The following is a 23,242-nucleotide window of genomic DNA, read 5'->3' as shown; positions in this document are numbered from 1 at the left end:
TAACAGCAGCCCTGACTCCTATATTGATGCCCATCTGACCAGTAAGATTCATGAGGACTGGGGGAGTTATTTACCAGAATCCTCTCTCCCTGGTCTAGACATGTTCACCCCGAGCCAGCCCTCAGCCCTCCAAAGCCTAGCGCGGCTTCCTCCCCCGCATGGTGGCTGCTCTGATCAAAGTCCTCAAGGGCCCCCTTGTGGACCCCAGAAGCCCCTTCCCTTCCTTCTCTCTGCAGCACTAGACACAGTCAGTCTCTTCCCTCCTCAAGTACTTTCTTCTCTCAACATCTCCCATGACTCACTCCTGTCTGGACTTGCCCCTGTCTCCCTGGCTGCTGCTTCTCCTCTGCTGCCGCTCTGCAGTCCGTCTTCCCCAGGGCTGCCCTGAGCCCACTTCTCCTCACAGAGCCCTGGGAGGTCATCTCCCTTGCAGCCTCAGTTTTCACCTGCACACAAATGGGCCATCAGGTCTGTTGCCAGCCCAGTCTTCTCTCCCAGCTCTAGACCAGATCATCCGGGCCCTGAAGATGGGCTCTGTCTGGAGATCCTGCACCTCATGCTCACCTTGTCCAAAGTCAACTGTGGCCTCCGTGCTCTGCCCACCACCCCATCCTTCCCTCCTCACTCCCATAGCTCAGCTTGGCATCCCTACTCACTCACTTCCCCAAGCCAGACGTCTGGGGTCCACCCCTGAGTGCTTCCTTTCCTCATGGCTGAGTTCACTGAATAGCTGTCAGTCTGTTCCCTCAAACCATGCAGGCACTCAGGCATCTTTCAGATCTTTTAGGTTTTGTCTATGCTACACCCTCAGCGTCCCTCAGACCAGCCCCTCCCCACTGCAACCACCAAGAACTTTGCCATTCAGAGCCTGGGTTGCTATGACGGGCCTTTGTCACCAGCCTCCTGAGATACAAACTGCTCTGGCGAAAACCCTGTTCCTTAGGGCCCAAACTTGCCTGGCACCTACAACTCGGCCCCATCTGCCACCCGAGACCAGCCTCCACCCTCTGCCCGCTCTCTTCCTCTGCCTCAAATACTCTTCTGTCATCTGCCTGTGTCTGAAGCACCCCACCCCCACTGTACAGACAGGGAAACCGAGGCACGGAGCATCGACAGAACTTGTCTGAGGTTACAGAGCTGGCAAGTGGCAGAGCTGGGCTTCCAAAGGGCTGTGAGATCGGCTCCTTTCGCTCCACAGCGTCAGGCTCTCCTCAAAGTCCCCACGTGCAAAATGGGAGGAAGGAAAGACTAGGTGCTCTTCCTGCTCTGATTTTTCCCTCAGTAGGATTTCTTGCTTCAGAGATGCTGGGAGGCTCTCTGGCGGTGACCTGGGGGCTGAACACAGATGCCTAGGATCCCCTAGCCGCTTGGTAGAGAATGTTTGGGCCAAGCTCTGGGCTGACAGGGCGATGCCGCAAGTAAACAGACATGGTCTCCAGCCCTGGCTCCCTCATCTGCTCCAGTTTCCATTCTCTCAGCTTTTTGTAACCATTAGCAAAATATAACAAACTGTGGCTTAAACAATACCCATTTGTTAGCCTACAGTTCTGGAGGTCAGAAGTCGGCCACAGGAGGGCTGGCCTCAGGGAACCCTAAGGCTGAAACTAGTCTCCATCTGGAAACGACACCAAACTTCTGTTCCAGGCTCATGTGGGTTGGTGACAGAATCAAAATTAAAAACTTCTGCTGTGTGACAGGCAATGTCAAGAGAGTCAGAAGACAAGCCACAGTCTGAGAGAAAACATTTGCAAAAGGCATAACAGATAAAGACTGTTTGCATAAAAATATGCAAAGAACTCTTCAAACTCAACAGTAAGAAAACAAACAACCCCATTTCAAAAATGAGTCAAAGACCTTGACAGCCATTTCATCAAAGAAGACACACAGATGGCAAATAAGCATATGAAATGGTGATCCACGTCATGTATCATCAGGAAAATGCAAATTAAAACAACAACGAGATATCGCTGCATGCCTCCTAAAATGGCCAAAATCCACAACACTGACAACACCAAATGTTGGCAAGGATGCAGAGCAACATGAACTCTCATTCATGCTGGTGGGAGGCAAAACTGGTGCAGCCGCTTTGGAAGACCGTTGGGCTGCATCGTAAAACACTAAACACACTCTTACCGCTCTATCCACCAAGTACACTCCGTGGTATTTACCCAGGGGAGCTAAGAACTTACATCTACACAAAAACCTACACACAGATGTTTATTGCAACTGTGTCCATAACTGCGAAAACTTCAAAGCAACCAAACATCCTTCAGGAGGTGAATCAGTGAAACTGTGGTACATCCAGACAATGAATGATTATTTAACTCTGAAAACAAACGAGTTATCGAGCCCTGAAGAGTCATTGAAGAACCTTAAGTGCATATTACTAAGTGAAAGAAGACAATTCAAAAAGGCTATGTACTATATGTGTCTAACTATATGCCGTTTTTAAAAAGGCAAAACTATGCAAACGGTAAAATGATCAATGGTTGCCAGTAGTTAGAGAGGAGGAAGGGAGGAATAGGAAGAGCAAGCATAGAGGACTTTTAGGGCAGTGAAGTAACACTGAATGATTCCATAATGATGGATACACGTCATTATACATTTGTCCAAGCCCACAGAATGTCCAATACCGAGAATGAACCCTAACATAAACTACGAACTTTGAGTGACAATGATGTGTCAATGCAGGTTCATCGATTGTAATAGATGTACCATCTGGTGGGAGATCCTGATAGCGGAGGAGGCTGTGCATTTATCTAGAGGCAAAGGGTATATCAGAACTCTACTTTCTGCTCAATTTCAATGCAAACCTAAAGAAAAGTTTCCAAAAAAAGTCTATTTAGAAGAAAAAAGTACACACTGGATTTTGAATACTCTATTCAAAATAAAGAATGTAAAAGTATCTCATTAACAACTTTTATTGATATATGTACATATAATATTTTAGAAACTTGAGTGAAATAAAATATATTTTTAAAATTAATGCCACTTTTTGCTTTTCACAGTGTGGCTACCAGAACATTTTAAATGTTCTGTGGGGCTTACACTGTTTTTCTCCTGGATGTATACATACATATAACTGTTCTTGTGTTCAGCTGTGTCTGACTCTGTGGCCCCATGGGCTGTAACCCTCCAGGCTCCTCTGTCCATGGGATTTCCCAGGCAAGAATGGCAACTGGAGTTGCCATTTCCTCCTCCAGGGGATCTTCCCAACCCAGGGATTGAGCCAGTGTGCCTGGCATCTCCTGCATTGGCAGGAGGATTCTATCACCAGTGCCACCTGGGAAGCCCTTCCACTGGACAGTGTACTGGTCTAAATCTTCAAAACAGCCCTGTGACATAGGTGCTCAACTCACAGGTGGGAGAAGTTAACGCAGCAGATGTTGCCAGCGCCCCTGGATCCCTCACGCCTCCCTGGGGTCACCAGCAGCCTCAGTGGGCAGTCCCCGTACAGGCTCACTGGGTCCTAGCCTCAATCACTTGGATCTCTCTGCCTGAGGGGGAGACGGGGAATCTGCGGGAGCCAGTGCTTCTGGGACCAATCCTCATCCAGCGGGGTGAGGAGGGTGGATGCATACCCCAGCTCCCTTACCCTGCCCGGGTGAGGTGTGTTCCACACCAGCTCCCGAAGTCTCCAGCGGGATCCAGCCCCAGCTGTCCACAGAAATAATCTGCTTTCCTTCTCCTCCTCACTTTAGCCCCTCACCCCCTTCCTCCCCTCCCAGTGAAACCACTTGCACCCAAATGCTCTTCTTGGACTCTGCTATTGGAAGATCCCAAACTAACACACTAGAATACAGAAAGCAGGCAGATTCTCAGAGGTCATAGAAATAGGAAGACAGGCTGGTGAGAGCAGTCTGACACCAGGGCCCACACGACCCTCGTGGCACGGCCACCGGACTCCCACGGCAGGAGGCGGACACTCTCCCCTCAAATCTGTCCACCTTTGAGCTGCCCCCCGAGCAGCGCAGAAAGTCGCTTCTGCAGGTTCAGAGGATTTTGTCAAGAGGCTGAGCTGACCTGTCCTACAGCCCTGGAACAAACACACCCTGGCCGGCCCAGAGCTGTCCCTTGACACCCATGTCTGCTTCCCAGCTGGAGGGAGGCCAGGACTGCCAGCCAGGGCTTTGAAGGACACTCGCCTTCGGACCCAGAGCATACACTGGGATCTGGGACCAGGGAAAGTTGCCGGTGGTGGGGATCCAGGGGAGAACGTATTGAGCTTACTCATCAGTTGAGTTTACATATGCTGGGCACTGTACCAAATGTGGTGTGTGTGTGTAACAGATGTATATTCCTCCCAGCAACCTTTTGAGGTATACACTATTAGTATGCCCAAGTTATAGATGAGGGAACTGACGAACAGACAGGGTGAGTAACTTGCCAACGTCACACAGCTAGTAAGTGTCACAGACAGGATTCAAACTCAGGTAGGCAGCCTGGCTCTGAACTTTTCCTGGGTCCTGCCTCTCCTGAAACATCAGGTGAGTCTACCGCCAGCTGCTCACTCTGAGCTCTGCCAGAGTACTCGTTTTCCTGGGAGACAGGCACGGGCTTCTGACTAATCCCCAACTTCAGCAGAGCCCCACTGAAGAGGGATGGACTGACAGGGGAATGTGCCCTCAAGACCAGGAAACACTAAGCTCCAGAAGCAGTGGGGGGTGGGCCAGGTTGTAATCACTGAGAAAACGAGGCCTTCCCTCTTCACTCCCTCCCAGCCCTTCTGCCTTCTGACAGGTCAATTAACCAGCACAGCCATTCGACCTCAGGATAACCATTTACTCTCAGCCTCCTTCCCAAAATGATTTGAGGGGGCTTTTAAAAAGATAACTGCCCAGCATCCCCACCACCAAAGATACTCTGATAAATAATGCCTGACCACTGCCTTAATGGCCTTATCACTGACACCTTGATGTGATTTTGTTACATTACACAGAGGGTGACCAGCTCAGCCTGTTTTTCTTCGAACTTTCCAAGTTTTAAAACTGAAAGTCCCCTGTTCTGGGAAACCCCTCAGAGACGGGCAACAGGGACAGTTGTTTACCCCCGTGACACAGGATGCAACCCACAGCGTCTACCTGCTGAAAGTCTAAACATTTAGCTCAGAGTGTCCTTGGAGCCAAGGCAAAGAAGGAAATACCATTCTCGATGAGATTTTCAGTGTCTATGATAGTGCTATCAGAGACCTTTCCACAATGATGGAAACATTTTGCACTCTGCTCCATGGAGCACTTAAAATGTGGCTAATGGGATGCAGGAACACAATTTTTCATTTTGTTTCATTTTAACCTATTTAAATAGTCTCATGTGGTTAGTGGAAGTTGTATCAGGCAGTACAATTGTATTAGATAAAAACAAACCAGGCCTGAGAAATTTCTACCATGAGTTTATCATAGTTGCAGTGAATGCACAAGTGGATTCCACACAGGCACGTTCCTTTTCTTTTGTATGTAATAACCTGTATATCAGGCCCTTGTATAACACAGGCCATGTGCTAAGCACTCTCACAAAACCCTCTAATATGTGAATTCATTCAAGTCTCAAAACCACTCCAGAGGGTAGGCACTAAGGCTCCTCTTCCCTTGGCCCGAGAGGATGGGTATATTCCTGCCTTCCCAGGGAGACAGGATCCGGGAAATACATGCTAGGGCAGGAAAGGGCAAAAAGGCGGGAATCAGAGGAGGCCAGGGAGGAGGGCTCCCCGACGCCCCTCTTCTCACCCCAGGCCAATGCTGCCTGCCTGACGCTGACTCAATGGAAAAGAGTGAGCAGTGCCTGGCATCACTTCCTGGCACCAGAGGGCACCCAGGATGTCAGAAGAAAGACCCTGTTCTGCCAGCTAGCGGAACACAACTTCGACATGGAACCTGGGCAAAATGCCTCAGTCATTTGTGCTCTGCGTGGTCTCCTGATGCCCCTCGCCACACTGCCCTTCCCAGCCTAAATGCCAGGATCTCTGGAGCCTACTAAGGCCCTTGGGCTCTGGGCAGCCAAGGAGGGGCAGCCGTGACCTCCACACACAAACATACACACATACTCCTTCTGTGACGGGAAGCTGATGACTCCGGGTCAGAAATAACCCCCGAGTCAGCTCCCCGCGTGCTGCCCCTCCCCTCTCCTCCGTTCCCAGAAAGCCTGGGCCCTGAGTCAGAGGCGAGAGCCTGACAGTAAACAAGACCCAGATAATCTGCTGTGAACACCGCAGACCATGCTGGGGAATCCTCTGACAATCCCGGACCCGGTGAAGAACCGGGGCCTGGAATATGTCTTCCCCCAAACCCAGCTGCGTGCACTCAGGGCTGTATATACCTGTGCGGTGGGATGCGGGGAGGGATGGAAGAGACAGGGGAAAGGTCTAGCGCAGGAGTGGGGAGAAGAAGGGCCTTACTCTCAGGGGTATCCGGGCTGGGAAATGAGGAGCAAGGGCCTAGGCCTGCCCTCAGGGGGCCTCCAGTCTCCTGGCAGGATGGGCACACGCCACACGTCAGACATAGTCAGAGGCTGGGGTAGAGACGTGGGGGCTCACAGGATGGGGGGCCAAGTTGACCAGGTGTCAGATGCTCCTCCTTATTCATTCCCTCAGAATAGTCTGGGATGTCCGCACCCCACACCACAGCTGAGTCACTGACCCCAATCCTCAGAGGAGACTTGGATGAATGAAGCTCTCCCCCACTCACTCCTCTTCCCCTCCCTAGCAGAAAGGACATGTAACTGATGCCCGAGATGGAGAGTAACTTCCAGAGCCCTAAAAATAACTGAACCACTTCATACTCTGACCTTAGCCTCCCCCACTGCCCCCACCTCGGCCCACCCCCTAACCAGCCAGATAAAGGCAGCTGCTGAGGCTGGCAGGGGACACAGACCCCGAGCTAGGGCAGCGAGAAGGCGTCCGACGGAGCCAGCAGAGCGAGAGCAGCCCAAACAAGAGGAACCGACAGAGCCGCAGGCCTCACCTGCCGAAGACCCCAAACCCCAACAGCCAGGCAGAACCCGCAGGTGAGAAACCCGCTCCTTTTCTCTCCACACCAATGGGGCTGGTGCTCCAGGCCAGGACCCCCTCTGGCCCCTCTCAGGGCAGCGTGTATTAGTGGAAGCTCTGAGTGAGGGGAGGAAGGTGGGGCCACACACCTGGAGCGGGTGAGTGGAGGGTTCTGATATAAAGATCCTACAAGGAAGTTGCCAGAGAGTTACCGTGAGCCCCATGGTAGCGCTCAGAGTGGCTGCCACAGGCCGGAGGCCTACCGAGGGGCAGGTCCCAGCCAGTCTGGCGTAATCCAGAAACAGCCTGGAGGAGGTGGTCTGGAGTTGTGATTTTTAAAATCAGGTACGGAGCTCCTCAGGCTTAAGGCTTTCTTTCCAAGGAGCCCCAGCTAGGCCCAGTGTCTGGACAGAAGAGGCGGGGGAGGACAAGGGGGCCTGACTATGCTGCCAGGACAAGCCCCGTGCCCAGCTGCTGTGGGTAGAAGTCTTGGCATAGCTGGCTCAGGAATGTCTCCCCAGGGCTGGCCTGAGCCCGGCACCCCACATGGCCTAGGGCCTGGGTGTGATGTGGGCCATCAACTTGCCCAGTAGGGAAGCCCTTAAGGAAGATCTGGGGGGTAAAGCTGGGGTGACCAGGTCTGAGTGCTAGAGTATACTGCCCAAGTATAGAGATGTGTGAAGGGGTCTGGGCCAAGAAAGAGCAGACTTGGAGGCAAAAGCGGGGGTCACCCGGAGCGGCTGGCCCAGTCATGGGAGGCCAAGCTCAGGGGCACCCCTAGGGTTCAGGCCTTACCCAAAGTCTGGCACCAGTTCTGAATTCGGCCTTCACCCCGCCTGGTCCCCATCCTTGAGAAACGAGGTGGGAAGACCTTGTAACCGCGTGGTGGAGCCACCAGGGTCAGCTCCTTCCCCTCTGGGGGCCGGTTTCCCCTTCCGAACAATGAGGGGATTGGGCTCAGTGACCTCGGCGGGTCCTCAGCTCTGCCCCCTCTGGACTCTGATTCTGATCACATGTGACCACAGCAGGGATTCTGGAGATTCCTGGGGGAGGCGGTGGAGGTGGGGTGGAGCTGGTGGCCCATACCTGCCATCTGCTCAGGCCACACTGGTGACAGAACAGGGAGGACGTGGGGACCATCAAGGTCCCCTTTGCATTTGGCAGGGGGTCCTCATGAGAACTCAGGCTAAAGGAAGTGTGTGATGAGACTTGGACTGCCGACTTTAGAGGGCCTACTCCTTGGATGTCTTCAGAGGACAGGCTGGGGTGTGAGTGGGACAAGCAGGGCTTAGTCTCCCCCCTTCTGAGGTAGTTGAGAGACGGAAGCCCTTCCCCCACCCCCAGGTCCCTGTGGCCAGAACACGGTTCTAGCACTGGTCATCCCGCAGCCAGGGGCCAAACGCCAGCTCAGGAGGCAGGATCAGGGAGCCCAGGGCAGAGAAGGAGCCGAGGCGGGTCAGGCTCCCAGGGTCCCACTGGCTGAGCCTGACCTCTCCCCGGCCCAGGGCCGCTGTGTGGAGGCCAGGTCCTTGGCTATATTTAGCACAGAGCGTGGAGCAGAGCTGTGGGTCAGGGGCAGTGAGGGGGGGACGTGCTTCTCATTCTTTCCCTACTGGCCTCTGGGGACTGTTAGCACACCTGTCACGAGACAGATAAGACAGTGAGGCCAGAGGCCAGAGAAGGGCTTGAGCGGTGGGCCAGGGCCGTGGGGGGCAGTGCCTTGGCGGAAGCTGATGGGCATGAAGAAGGAGAAAGAAGGCATGCACAGGAGGTTCGTGCTGCACACAGTTGGGCACGGGGTCCGTGAGCAAGGGGTGAGGCTATCGCTGCAGGAAGGCCCTCAGTCTCACCGCCTCCCCTCCTGGGGTGTCTGCTGGGAAACAGAGGGCCACCACAGCCACTGAGAAAGCGTCACACTTCCTACCTAAAGTGTTTAGAAACCCCGATCCAGCACTGCTTGCGCCTCATTCGCCGAGATCTGACTCTGGACCTCAGTTTCCTCATCTTTAATCAAGACTGGTTGGGCCAGAAGATCCTAGAGGTCCCCCTAGCTCAGAAAACCCCTAGTTAGGATTCAGAATTGAGTTCTGCCTAACTGGGAGACAACTGGTGAACACTCTCTCAGCCTTACTGCTTCTGCTGCAGCTAGAGCTGCCAGCCCCTGCTTTGCCTCCCTGGCCTGAGAACGGAGAGCCAAAAGCTAAAGGCTGGACAGCCCCCAGTGAAAGGGACAAGTGCGCCCTCTGGTGGTGAGAAAGGAAACGTGACTGACAACTATTTGTCTCCATGAGAAATAGTCACCAGTTGGTGTGCTAGTCACTTAGTCGTGTCCATGTCCAAACCTTTGCGATCCCATGGACTGTAGCACGCCAGGCTCCGCTGTCCATGGGATTCTCCAGGCAAGAATACTGGAGTGGGTTGCCAAGCCCTCCTCCAGGGGATCTTCCCAATCCAGGGATCAAACCTAGGTCTCTCTCATTGCAAGCAGATGCTTTACCGTCTGAGCCAACAGGGAAGCCCAGTCACCAGTTTAGGGATCTGCTTCTCCCTGGCTGGGATCCCTTAAATCAGAATTCCCCCAGGCCACTCACCTGGGAGTCTACTAGGGAAAAACTGATTTTGGCAAAAGCAGGCAAGGATGGGACAGGACAGGAACAGTTTTCCCACTGCCGGGTTGGGCACCCCTTAACTGGAAGACGGAGTTTCAAAGCCTGTAGTGCCCTCCTGGCTCTGTGACAACCCAGGTGATTCTGGAGCAGGGACCCACATGATGGATGGCTCCATATGCCTTAAATTCAAGACTAGTCCCAGACCAACCACTCAGGTAGCGGGGTGAGACCCCGGGGAGGTCTGGAAAGGGAGAGGGGTGGTCTCTAAGCACATGCCACCTAGGGCTACTCTATAACCAACCCCCACCCCACTGAAATCCCCCAACCCCATCCTCATCTCTGCCCCCTCTCTTCAGAAGGATGGCCAATGCCCAGACGCAGGTGGCCCCCACCCCAACCATCCCGATGGCAGCTACAGAGGACCTGCCCCTCCCTCCACCACCTGCCCTGGAGGATCTACCACCGCCGCCACCCAAGGAGTCCTTCTCCAAGTTCCACCAGCAGCGGCAAGCCAGCGAGCTCCGCCGCCTCTACAAGCACATCCACCCTGAGCTCCGCAAGAATCTGGCTGAGGCCGTGGCCGAAGACTTGGCTGAGGTCCTGGGTTCCGAGGAGCCCACCGAGGGTGATGTCCAATGCATGCGCTGGATCTTTGAGAACTGGCGGCTCGATGCCATTGGGGACCATGAGAAGCCACCTGCCAAGAAGTCCGTGCCTGGTGGCAACGTCCAGGCCACCTCCCGCAAGTTTGAGGAAGGCTCCTTTGCTAATAGTATAAACCAGGAGCCGGCTGGACCTCGGCCATCTGGAGGGGACGTGCGTGCAGCCCGCCAGCTGTTTGAGACAAAGCCGCTGGATGCGCTGACAGTTCGTGCTGAAGCATCAGAGGCTACAGTGAGGGAGCCTGCAGCCAGTGGAGACGTCCAGGGTACCAGGATGCTCTTTGAGACACGGCCACTGGACCGCCTTGGCTCCCGCCCCTCCACCCAGGAGCAGAGCCCCTTGGAGCTGCGCTCAGAGATCCAGGAGCTGAAAGGCGATGTGAAGAAGACAGTGAAGCTATTCCAAACAGAGCCGCTGTGTGCCATCCAGGACTCAGAGGGCGCCATCCACGAGGTCAAGGCCGCCTACCGGGAGGAGATCCAAAGCAACGCAGTGAGGTCTGGCCGTTGGCTCTTCGAGACCAAGCCTCTGGATGCCATCAACCGGGACCCCAGCCAGGTGCGGGTGATCCGGGGGATCTCCCTGGAGGAGGCAGCCCGGCCTGATGTCAGTGCGACTCGCTGGATCTTTGAGACACAGCCCCTGGATGCGATCCGGGAGATCTTAGTGGATGAGCAGGACTTCCAGCCATCCCCGGACCTTATCCCTCCTGGTCCGGATGTTCAGCAGCAGCGGCGTCTGTTTGAGACCCGAGCATTAGACACTCTCAAGGGGGAAGAGGAGGCCGGAGCAGAGGCCCCACCCAAAGAGGCAGTGGTCCCCGGTGACGTCCGCTCCACCCTGTGGCTGTTTGAGACGAAGCCCCTGGACACCCTCAGAGACAATGTCCAAGTGGGTCATCTCCAGCGGGTGGGTCCCCAGGAGGGCGAGAGGTTCACAAACGAGCATCTATCCAATGCTGACCCCTCAGCACCAACCCTCTCTCAGGGTGCCCCCCAGAGGGATGGGGTGAAGGGAGATGTGAAGACCTTCAAGAACCTTTTTGAGACCCTTCCCCTGGACAGTATCGGGCAGGGGGAAGCTTTGGCCCCTGGGAGCATATGCAGAGCAGAAGGAACTGATTCTGCCGGGCAGTCCCAGGACACAGGGTCCCCAGTGTACGCCATGCAGGATGGCAAAGGTCACCTCCATGCCCTGACCTCCGTCAGCAGAGAACAGGTAGTCGGAGGTGACGTGCAGGGTTACAAGTGGATGTTTGAGACACAGCCCCTAGACCGACTAGGCCGAAGCCCCAGTACCGTCGATGTGGTGCGGGGTATCACCCAGCAGGAAGTGGTGGCTGGAGATGTGGGCACTACCCGGTGGCTCTTTGAGACACAGCCCCTGGAGGTAATCCACCAACGGGAGCAGCAGGAACGAGAGGAAGAAGAAGGAAAGCCTCAGGGAGGCCCTCAGCCCGAAATACCCCACAAGGGTGACGTGCAGACCATCCGCTGGTTGTTCGAGACGTGCCCGATGAGTGAGCTGGCCGAGAGGCAGGGGTCAGAGGTCACAGACCTCACAAGCAAGGCACGGTCGTGCACCTGGATGTTCGCGCCCCAATCCCCGGACTGGCCTGAAGGCTCCAAGGAGCAGCACCTTGAGGTGAGCCAGGTCCAGGCTGGGGAAAGACAGACGGAGAGACACGTCTTTGAAACTGAGCCTCTGCAGGCCACGGGCCACCCCTGCGGAAGGGGGCCTGTGCGGTACTGCAGCAGAGTGGACATCCCCTCGGGGCAGGTGTCTCGTCAGAAGGAGGTTTTCCAGGCTCTGGAGGCAGGCAAGAGAGAAGACCAGGGACCCAGGGAAATCCCTGAGCCCATATCAGCGGGCTCAGTGCACAAGTTCACCTGGCTCTTTGAGAACTGCCCCATGGGCTCCCTGGCAGCTGAGAGCATCCGAGGGGGCAACCTCCAGGAAGAGCAGCCCGTGGGTCCCTCGGGCAAGGGGGTGCCGGAGAGGCAAGAGACTGCGGCCGAGGGGACCCTGCGGACGCTGCATGCCACGCCTGGCGTCCTGCACCATGGAGGCATCCTCATGGAGGCCCGAGGGCCAGGGGAGCTCTGCCTCGCCAGGTACGTGCTCCCATGCCCAGGGCAGGACAGCCCCCATGTTCGGAAGGAGGAGCTGGTGTCTGGGGAACTCCCCAGGATTGTCCGCCAAGTGCTGCGCCGGGCAGACGTGGACCAGCAGGGGCTGCTGGTGCAGGAGGACCCCGCGGGCCAGCTTCACCTCAAGCCGCTGAAGCTGCCAGCGCCAGGCAGCAGCGGGAGCATCGAAGACATGGACCCTGAGTTCCAGCAGTTGCTGGCTTGTGGCCTCGGGACCTCGGCGGGGAGGACGGGGCTGGTGATGCAGGAGACAGAGCGGGGCCTGGTGGCGCTGACCGCCTACTCCCTGCAACCCTGGCTAGCCAGCAGGGCCCCCGAAAGGAGCAGTGTGCAGCTGCTGGCCGGCTGCATAAACAAAGGAGACCTGAGTGGCCTGCACAATCTGCGGTGGGAGCCGCCGGCTGACTCAAGTCCAGTGCCGGCCAGCAAGGGGGCCCAGAAGCTGCCCCCAGCTGAAAGCATCATCCACGTTCCCCCACTGGACCCTGGCAAAGGGATGGGGCATCTGAGAGGGCCGGGGGCCACCCCCTGCGCCCCACAGGCCGCTGGAAAGGCAGTCTCTCTGGCTGGGGAAGAAAAGCAGGAAAGCAGGTGCACTGGGCAGAAAGGGACGGCAGCTTTAGGAAAGTCAGAGGGAGCCATGACTATGCCCCCAGGACCTAGGTTTCCAGCCCTCCAGGTCACTATGCAGAGTCGAAGGACGCCAACAGCCCAAGCCCAAAGCCTGCAGCAGCAAGCTCGGAGCAAGCACAAGCCGGGCCCCACCCCTGGGGCCGCCTCTCTGCCCACCCAGGATGGGCTTCCGCAAGCACCGGCCGCAGGGACTGCCCAGAGCAACAGCAAGCCTCTGGCGGGAGGCAACCCCAGGATCCCAGCAGCCCCCAGCAAGGTCAGTGGGGAACAGAAAGCACTGCCTGGAGGGCTATCTGGGGGGTGGGTGACTATTCAGGATGGCATCTACACTGCTCATCCCGCCAGGACCTTTGACCTACCCGGGGCTGTCTGGCCATCTGGGCAAGGACCCTTTCCACTCCTGGAAGGCCTGGGTCAGAGTCTCGGGCCCGGGCAAGAGGAGCTGGGGGGCCACACACAGAAGGCCTGGGAGCCTCCAGAGAAGGTGATGGCAGGACTCGGCCCAGGGGGCCTCCAAGCTGCAGAGACCACCCTGAAGGCTGCCTTAGCCCACCACACTCGGGCCTCTGAGCCTCGGGCGGCAGGTGCCAGTCTGCACTCTCGTAACGCCTCTGTTCCTCCTCCTCCTCCTCTCCCAGCTTCTGTGACGGGACCGGACTTCCCAGCCCAACCCAGGCATGATGAGAATTCCATCCGGCAGACTTCCAAGCCCACGCAAGACCCCCTTCTCCACTCCCACAACAGCCCTGCTGGCCAGAAAAGCCCTGGGCAGCCACAGACAAAGACCCTGAAACCGGAGCCTCCCACACACCTGAGAAAAAAGCCCCAGCTGCCCCCCAAACCTGCACACTTAAGCCAGCTCCCCCTTCCTCGCTGGCTGTCCAAGCCCGCAGCCCTGGCTCACAGCGCCGCTGAGGAGGGGGGGCAAGGGAAACACAAACAAGGTGAGACTGCTACAGCCAACCACGACCCTCGGCCACACAGGGTCTCCATCGCTGCAGACCAGGGCCGAGTATCTCTACCCCAGGGCCCTGCTGGACAGAGCCAGCCCAGCCCCCAGCATGGCCCCAGCACCGTGGCCCCCAGCCCCACCAAGAGCCAGGCGATAGGCAGCAACAACCACAGCCCTGACCCCCTCAGGCTCTCAGCTCTCAGCAGCCATCCCATCTCACTGCAGCAGGGCCCTAGCCTCACAGGAGAGAAGTGCTCGGACAGTTCCCAGCAAGGGGCCCCCAAGAGCCCTGAGATTCTGCAGGGAGGCCAGCAAGAGCTCCAGGGCCTCCTGAGCCAGGTGCAAGCTCTGGAGAAGGAGGCCGAAAGCACTGTGGACGTGCAGGCGCTGCAGAGGCTCTTTGAGGCTGTGCCCCAGCTACCAGGAGCCCCTCCGGCTCCCGCTACCCCCCACAAGCCTGAGGCCTCGGTGGAGCAGGCCTTTGGGGAGCTGACGAGGGTTAGCACAGAAGTGGCCCGGCTGAAGGAACAGACCCTGGCCAGGCTGCTGGACATCGAGGAGGCTGTGCACAAGGCACTCAGCTCCATGTCTAGCCTCCAGACTGGGACTAACACCAGGGGCCATTCCCAGGGACCCCCAAAGGAACACAGTGCCCAAGAGATCAGTGTCACAGACAGCGGGAGAGTCAGGCCCAACTGCTCAGGCCAGGAGGTCAAAAGTCAAACTCTAGTCAAGAGCCAAACTGAGGTTACAAGCCATACTGAGGTCCAGAGTCAAGCCAAGGTCAGAAATCACTCAGAGGCCGGAAGCCAAGCAGCCCCGGCCACCCCTTCCACCAGGAAGCTGGAGGCCTTGAGAGAAGACTCGCACCTTCCCCAAGCGTTACCTCTCAGCAGAGAGTCACCCTCCTCCCCAACCTTTATCTCCATGGAGTCGGCCACAAGGAAGCTTCCGGAGGAGGCCAGCCCCAGGGGCAACCCTGAGATCTCTGTGAAGAGGGCACATTTCACGCAGGATGAATGCCAGACTCAGCCCCACCAGAAAGATATCTGGCACAAGGCTGGAGAGAAAGAGGCCCCCCAGCTCTCTGGACCGCCACCACCTGGCCCTGCTGCAGCCAGCGCCCTGCCCACCAGGCAGAAGAGTGCTCTGGAGCCGCAGACAGCGCCGGGTGGCTCCCGGCACGATGGAGCCACAGGAGCAGGGACTGAGAGGGTGGGCCAGTGCAGGACCACAGCGCTCGTGTCCCCCACCACGGTCACTGAGCCCGCCGAGCCACCCAGGGGCCCAGGCCCCCACCTCGGGCACCACACTTCCCCCTTGATGAGGCAGTTTCTGCACAGCCAGACTGGGCTCAGCACCGGCCTGGCAGAAGCTGAGATGCTGCGTGTGCCCTGTGGCCACCCCACACCAACTGCGCAGTGAGCCCCTCCATCTGCCACCACAGTCTTCCACCCACCTCCAGGGACCCGGGACGGAGGTGGGTGCTCACCTCCTGCACGCACGGAGAAAGAACCAAAAAGAAAGGGCATGTTCTGAGATCCAGGGGCAGTTTCCCTTTCATCAGTAGCATCCATGGGCCAGGTTCTTGCAAAAGGCGGGGGGGATGGTAGGGAAGAAGCCCTCCGGAGTAGCCCAAGCCCAGCAACAGAATGGGGGCTTGTGGCTGCTTGTGGAGCATATAATGTGTACAGAAACACACGCTTCTCACACAGGTCTGGCCCGCACGCCAAAACAAGTGAGTCTGCATGCCACTGCCTGCGATTGAGCCCCCTGAGCGACCTTCCACTTTTTCAATCTTTATTTCTTTAATACGAGTCAAATGTTCTCAGCCTTCTGCTCTTTAATTCCTAGAGAAGACAGGGCCAGCCGGATTGGTCTCTGTTACATGTTGACGGGCCCCAGAAGGGCCCCGTCATCAGCACCTCCCTCATTCAGCGGGTCATCCTGGCAGCACAACTTTCACACAGACAAAGTCTACGATCACCAATGTCCCTAGAAGCCAAAGATTCTCTCCACCCCCACAGCCTCTCACTTTGTACCCCAAAGAAGAAGGATACAGTCTAATAAACCAAAGTTTTATTCCCTTCTCTCCGTGTCTGTCTGTACACAGAGTCTGGGTTCTCACTCCAGGGGAAAAGCAGCCACATCTCTAGCTGCCCTGTTTTCCTGCAAGCAGCAGTGTTGGAAGGCTCAGAAAAGCCACCCCCTTCTTCTACCATCTTGGCTGGGAACCAGCGAGGGCCACCCATCCCCCACTCTCCTTACTCCCCACGCCCCCACACATACATACACTGCTGGCCCCACACCTCTGGCTTCCCCACCTAGAGGTTCTTGGACATCTCCCTGGAGTGGAATCTGCCGAGAGTGGAAGAATGGCCCAGTCAGGCCCAGGAAGGAGGGAGGGCCACAAGCCAGGAGAACTCCAATGGCCAAGACTGCTGGGTCACTTCCTCCGGGTCAGACCAGGCACAATGTGCAGAGGTTCCTGGGAAGGGGCGGGCACAGACCAGCCTGGAAAGCCAGGAAGATCTGGTAAAGGACCCTTTCCATACTTTCAAACAGCACTGAGCAACTACTGCATGCCAGACCTGTTCTGGGCAGCATGGACCCAGAGGTAAGGCCTAATGGGATCATCAGACTCCATCACATTCAAGGAACTGACTCTCTCGAATGAGAAGGCAGGGAGACTATGAATAAATAGGAAATATCAGATGAGGAATAAGGGTGACGTACCTGACTAGGCCACTCTCCCACTGTGGGGTAGGAATTATAAAACATGTCACGTGACAGCGACAGGCTAGGCCACTCCCCCACTGTGCGGTAGGAATTATAAAACATGTCACGTGACAGCGACAGGCTAGGCCACTCTCCCACTGTGTGGTAGGAATTATAAAACATGTCACGTGACAGCGACAGGCGATTGCCTTAGAGAGTGTAGCCAAGGCAGATCTCCCCAAGGGGGGAAAAAGAGTTTTCAACTGAGATCTTAGTAACAAAAAGCCAATTACCGGGCAATGGGCAGGGGTGGGGAGTGCCAGTTAGGCGGATGAGCACATGCAAAAACCCAGAGGTGGGAGTGAGTATAATTTCTGCATCTCCTAAATACCCTTTGGTATGTTGTTGCTCAGTTGTGTCCAACTCTTCGTGACTCCATGGATTGCAGCATGCCAGGTTTTCCTGCCCTTCTCTATCTCCCAGAGTTTGCTCAAATTCATGGCCGCTGAGTCAGTGATGCTTTCTAACCATCTCATCCTCTGCCGTCCCCTTCTCCTCCTGCCTTCAGTCTTTCCCAGAATCAGGGTCTTTTCCAATGAGTCAGCTCTTCGCATCAGGTGGCCAAAATATTGGAGTTTCAACTTCAGCATCAGTCTTTCCAATGAATATTCAGGGTAGATTTCCTCTAGAATTGACTGGTTTGATCTTGCAGTCCAAGGGACTCTCAAGTCTTCTCCAACACCACCGTTCAAAAGCATCAATTTTTCAGCACTTAGCCTTCTTTATGGTCCAACTCTCACATGTACAGATGTACATGACTACTGGAAAAACCATAGCTTTGGCTATACAGACCTTTATCGGCAAAGTGATATTCCTGCTTTTTAATACACTGTCCAGGTTTGTCATAGCTTTTGTTTCAAGAGGGAAGTGTTTTTTAAATTTCGTGCCTGCAGTCACAGTCGTAGCGATTTTGGAGCCCAAGAAAACAAAATCTGTCACTGCTTCCACTTTTCCCCCTTCTATTTACCATGAAGCTATGGGACTAGATGCCATGATCTTAGTTTTTTGAATATTGAGTTTACCCTTCTGAACAGGAAGGGGCTTTATCAACAATTGTCCACCCCTACATACATACATACGTACACACACACACCCTGCCCCCAACAAGGTTAGGTAGGAACTTGTCCACAGTTTGCTTTTATTGAACAGGTGGGCTCTCATCTTACCACCCAGGGCTCAGTCCTCCACACCCCTCCCAGATTCATCATTGCCTGCCCCACTGACAGGTGTTCCCCTGAGGCAGCAGAGCTCTGAGCTGGAAGCAGCCTGCCACCTGGAAGACTGGTGTTTGTGAGCAATTAAGACAGCAAATCTACCTACCTGGGCTGGCTACACATCTTACTATAACCCCCCTTTACCACGTTTCCCTCCACTGCCCTCTGTTGGTCTCAGCTTAAGGCATGCCTGTTCTCAGTGTTCTCATTTGTTAAGTGGGGACGATTATAGTGCTTACTATTGTGAAGATTAAGTGAATTAATATGCATAAAGTGCTTGGAGATAGGCCCAGTGTCTGGAATTCAAGGAAGTTCACTTTTCATACTATAATTATTTGTTTTAATCTATCTCTTTTTCTCACCTCCAGGTGGAGTCCCTGTCTTGTTTATCTCAGTATCCTTACTGCTTATCACGAGTGCCTAGAAGGCACTGAACAAATGTCGAATAAATGCACCCATGTGTGAGATGAAATGATTGAGCGAATTCACTGACTCATCCAACTAACATTTATTGAGCACTTAATTCATGCCAGATTCCTTCCAGGGAATACAGATGAACATGGTAGAATTTATCCTTGATCTTATGGGAAGACATATTACAAACAGAGAAGGTAATTTTAGAAGGGAGCAAAGGAAATAAAACAAGTAGCCCACAAGAAGGTTGGCAGTTACTTTAGCTTGTGTGGTTGGGGAAGGCATCTCTGAGGAAGTGACCTGAAGGACATGAAGAGCCAAGTCCTAACAGCTAAAGGGGGCGGCCTACGAGGAAGAGACCGGAGAGGTTGTTGGGTAGGTGGTGAGCACACTGGTGGCAGCGCGCACCAAGAAAACCAGCAGCTACTCGCCCAGGGCCCTGCACACCTCCCATCCCACCTGCAGCGGAGCCCGAAGCACCACCTTCCCTTCCTGCCCGAGAGGGGGTGGGGCTCTGAAGAGGAGCGTGGGTGCCCAGACTCCGCCCCGTGCCTGGAGGGGGCGTGTTCCCATCCGCTGTCTCCAAGGTGACGATGACATCACCCGGGCCGCTGGGTTCGGAACGTTTTGGGTGGCTGTAGCCGTTGCTGGGAAACACCCGGCAGGCAGGCGCGCAGCCAGGGGCAGGCTCCGCGCGGCAGACGCCGGACGCCAGTACGCGCCGTCCTGGCCAGCCCCAGCTCAGAGCCTCCCTCCCGAATTCCAGAAGGATGCGGGTTCCGGTCCTCACCCACGTCGCAGCCCCGCCCGGGACCTTCCTGCCGGCCGGGCGCCTCCTCCCTTCTCATTACTCTGTCACTGCCTCTGTTCCGAGTTTACCCAACAGTCCTCATCTTCACCGCTATCATCCTGTCCCAGGCCACCATCCATCCCCGCTTTACTGAACCACTGCCATAGCCTCCCAAGTGGTCTTCCCTTTGCCCTGTCTTTACAGACTGTCATCTACCTGGCACCTAAAGCCCTTATCAAGAATTTACCAGACCAAGTCACTCCTGTATAATACCCTCTGCAAGCTTTCAGCTCGCTCAGTCTGAAATCTAACTCCTCTCAGCGGCCTCTAAGACCAGAATGACTTGCTTCTCAAGCTTCCTCTCCAACTTCTTTGCCCTACTCTCCTCCTCACCCACATCTCCCTTAGTTACACTGGCTTTCCTGGGTTTCACAGAACACACCAAGCTGATTCCTGTCTCAGGGCCTTTGCATCTGCTGTATCCTTTGCCCAGAAGTCTCTTCTCCCAGATCTTTAGTGGTTGGGCTCTTTCTCACTCACATTCCAGTTCAAATGTCTCTCCAAAAAGACCTTTCTTGATCTATACCTCCCTTGCCTCCCCCACTTATCCCGCCCCCTTTCCCCATCTATAGAGGCCTTCCTCCAAGTTAACATGCTGAGTTAGTTTTGTTTTCCTGAGGACCTATTACAATATAAAATTATCTTTGTTCACATATTTGCTTGTTTAATGTCAGTGTTCTGGATACTATTCCTGCAGAGCAAACCACCCCAAGTTTAGTGGTCTAAAAAACCATTTTATGATGCTCATGAATTCTGTGGGTCAGCAATTTGGATAGAACACACTGGACATGGCTTGTCTCTCTGCTATGATGTGTGGGGCCTCAACTTAGCCTCAGTCTAAGGCTGGGGGTAATTGGACAGTTAGGGTCTGAAAACTCTCTCACTCAAATGCCTGGCAATTGATGCTGGCTACTTGGCCGGGACCTCAGCTGGGATGTCAGACAAACCACATATGCATGGCCTCTCCATGTGGCCTGGGCCTCCTCAAAGTATGGCATTCTCAGAATGGCTGGATTTCCTGCATTTTATTTCAAGTTTCCGAAGGCATGTGTCCCAACTAACAAGGTAGAAGTTGCATCACCTTTTATGATCTGGCCACAGAAGTCACACAAAATCACTTGGGCTGCATTCTGTTGGTTACAGATGAGTCACAAGTCTGCCTAGACTGAATAGAAGGGTTATTAGTACCTTTTGATGAGGAAGAGGTAATATTCTACGTGATCGTCTTTGGAAAGTGCCATCTCCACAGCCAAGTCTTCCTCCCCTGGAATATCATCTCCATGCCAACCACTTCTTTGTTTATTTTTGTATCTCCAGTATCTAGAGTGGTACAAAAGCACATAGTAGGAGCTCAATCCATGGTTTATGGTGAATAAATGAAGACTTGTCTTTCAATGAGTCATTCAAGCCCAGTTCTTCTCCCTTATAGTTCCCGTCCCGGCCCTTGATTTTGGCCTGGCCTGCTCTGGAGGAAGACCAGTGTTTGCATTGGAAGGCGGGAGTCAAGCATAGCTTTTGGTTTGTTTTTTGTTTTCTGGCAGGGAGTGGAGGGTGGGAGAGAAAGGGCAGTTATTGGAGACTGAGAAACATGTAGCCAAATGAGATTCTGGAACACTGATCTACTGTAGGGGTGTTGAAAACCCAGTCTGTTTTTTCTCATTCTGAACTCTGGAAATGCCCAGGTGAGGACTGTGGTTTTGTCCTCTGGCCCATGGGGAGCAGGAAAACAGCCCAATGGGAATGGAGCTTTGGAGAGGTGCCTTGCGCAGGAGAGAGGCGGATGGAATAGCTAGTAGGAACCACCGCGGAGATCTGGGCAAGAGGTGGCCCTGAAGCCCCCTAAACATCTATTAAGGTAGGTTCCCTGCTTCGTGGCTGGTGAAGGACTTTTCATTTGATCTTTCTGAAGTCCTGGAACCAGTACAGTATCTCCTCTTGCTTTCTCCTTTCCATGAGGGATGACCCAAAGAAGTCAGCCCAGGCTTCTCCAGGTCCCAGCGCCCTCACATCAATCTGTGGCTTCCCCTTCCCCCCGTTCCATCTCAACTGTGGCTCAGCAAAAGTTTGGATGTCATTAAGGCAACAGCCAGCCCACCTCCAGTCCTATCCCAGGGTCAACCCTCCAGTCAGGCCCATCAGTGGCTCCTCACCACCTCCACCATAAAATCCACACTCCTCAGGTCATTCAAGGCCCTTCTTGTGCAGCTGCCACCTGTGTTTATAGCCTCTCTCATTTCCCCAAGAGAATCAGACCTTCCAGGTCCTTTAATGTTCTATCCAGGCTTTGTCATGCTGCCCGGCCTTTGTCCAGGGCTAGCTTACCCAATGGGCACAGCAGGCATGGATGGAGCCTCAGGCCCACAATACTTGAGGGGTCCATGAAAATATTCTAATTTCTTTCAGAATCAGAAGGAAAAAAACAACTTTGAAGTTATAGAGAAGAGTTTAATATATAACATTAGTATCTTCATCTTTAACCACCACAGTTGTAAAATATATTCTAAAAAAAAAAAAATTTTTTTTTAATGGAAGAGAAGCAGCCCCCCTCATTTCGCCCTCCTGTCATTTCTGGATAGCTTTGTATTGAAGACTCAGCTCTGAGGCAACCCCTTCAAGGAAACAAAAGCCACGGAGGTTGTCCTTCTCTGACCTCTCAACCTTATGCAGTTTTGTAGCTTGGAAAACGCCACTGTAAACTTTGGATTTGTTGCGTTTCCCGTACCCCGCCCCCACTGGTACCTGCCAGTCAGCGACACACACACAATTTTTTCCCCCATGAAGCTACCCGCTCCCCACCTGTGGCAGGGCTGCCAAGTAAGACGTTGACCTAACTTCGGAAGAAAAGTGGCAGAGGATCAGCTTGGGGCCCCGGGTCCCAAACCTGTAGCGACAAGCGCCGGGATCCACGTCCCGTGGGAGGCGCGCGCGCCCTTCTCGGGGCGGGGGAGTGAGAGGCAGGGGGCGGGGCCTCAGGTCTCGCCGGCGGCAGCCCTGCCGCACGCCGCTGCCAGCCCCACCCACCCCCGACCGGAAGGAGGAAGAGGCCTCTGCGCGGCTCCCTCCCTCCTTCCCCCGGAGCTCCGGCGTCCCTCCCCGGACGCACCCCCTTCCTCCTCCCTCGTTAGTTTTCTAACGAAAAAGTGCTGCTGAGAATTCCCAGAAGGTCCCGGATGTGAAGTCACCGCCGTGAGGTCACCGAGCCTGGTTCCAGGAATCTGAATATTGTGGGGGAGGAAGGAAAGCGCCGAAAAACAGAGGAGCTGGGGAAGTGAGTGGAGCCGTGGGTGTTGTCGGCGGGGCCGCCTGGCTCCGCTGAGTCCCGCTCTTGTCTCCAGCTGGGTCTTCTGACCCCAGGCGATGTTCCAAGGAAAAAGATGCTTCACTTCTCCCGTAGTAAAGAAATGGCAACTGAAACAGTATACTGATCCAAAAGGAGTATTTATCCACTGTTGGGGGTGGGAGGCGGGGGTGGAAGGACGGGAGAGAAGTGGAGAACAACCTGGCAATCGGATCAGAATTTTAAATGAAAATGTCCTTCGACCTAACAGTTGAGCGTACAGTAGCTCTGTCACCTACTGACTTACCTTGGAAATCGTACAGTATCACTTCTTCCACAGTTTGCTCAAGACAGGTCATTAAAACCGGCCCATATTAGAGGCGAGAGGTATTACATTCCTTCTTTTGATAAGTGTGAAAGAATCTGCAGCCATGTTTTTAAACCATCACAGATGTTACTATTGTGGCCCTTAGTATACTTGTGTTTTCCAGTAAGTAAATTATCTCACGTCATATCTGTCAACTCCACGTGGGAGGGCAGAGATTCACTGGATTCATTAAGATCCCGCCCACTCCGCTCCTGAATGAACCTAGGGCCCTGGTTCACTGCACATCTCCGTAGATGGTACAGAAATGAATTTCCTCTTGCAGGAGCTGGCCCTGGACACTGTGCTCCAGTTCCATCGGATGGCATTCCTGTTGGCCCTACAGAAACCACCAT

At 54.7% G+C, this 23,242-nt stretch overlaps 2 protein-coding genes across 18 annotated transcripts in view; one reads left to right on the top strand and one right to left on the bottom strand.

Moving 5' to 3' along the window:
* Positions 1-22,241, bottom strand: part of CCR8 (C-C motif chemokine receptor 8) — a 133,405-nt gene extending 111,164 nt beyond the window's left edge. For all 15 annotated transcript variants that reach the window (XR_011562931.1, XR_011562932.1, XM_070776095.1 and 12 more), the window contains exons 1-2: positions 22,042-22,241; positions 20,434-20,565 (exon numbers count right to left, since the gene is read on the bottom strand). The gene's annotated coding sequence lies outside the window, so the exon portion shown is untranslated. The remainder of the gene's footprint in view (positions 1-20,433; positions 20,566-22,041) is intronic.
* Positions 6,843-16,079, top strand: XIRP1 (xin actin binding repeat containing 1). Of its 3 annotated transcripts, XM_019984242.2 has the most exons (3): positions 6,843-6,999; positions 9,948-13,293; positions 13,676-13,812. In XM_019984242.2, exons 2-3 carry the CDS (start codon positions 9,952-9,954, stop codon positions 13,682-13,684), a joined length of 3,351 nt encoding a protein of 1,116 aa, XP_019839801.2. In that variant the 5' UTR covers positions 6,843-6,999; positions 9,948-9,951; the 3' UTR covers positions 13,685-13,812. The 3 variants fall into 3 exon arrangements, with proteins under 3 accessions (XP_019839801.2, XP_019839799.2, XP_019839800.2); XM_019984240.2 differs by having other exon boundaries at positions 9,948-16,079; XM_019984241.2 differs by having other exon boundaries at positions 6,846-6,999; positions 9,951-16,079.
* Positions 22,242-23,242: the final 1,001 nt, after the last annotated feature.

The sequence above is a fragment of the Bos indicus genome, chromosome 22, assembly GCF_029378745.1.
Source record: "Bos indicus isolate NIAB-ARS_2022 breed Sahiwal x Tharparkar chromosome 22, NIAB-ARS_B.indTharparkar_mat_pri_1.0, whole genome shotgun sequence".
Taxonomy (NCBI): Eukaryota; Metazoa; Chordata; class Mammalia; order Artiodactyla; family Bovidae; genus Bos; species Bos indicus.
The sequence above is the reverse complement of the archived record's forward strand: the minus strand, read 5'-3'. Positions and strand labels throughout refer to the sequence as shown.

Coding starts and splice junctions, on each gene's coding strand:
- XIRP1 (XM_019984240.2), top strand. CDS start 9,952: ATGGCCAATGCCCAGACGCAGGTGGCCCCCACCCCAACCATCCCGATG.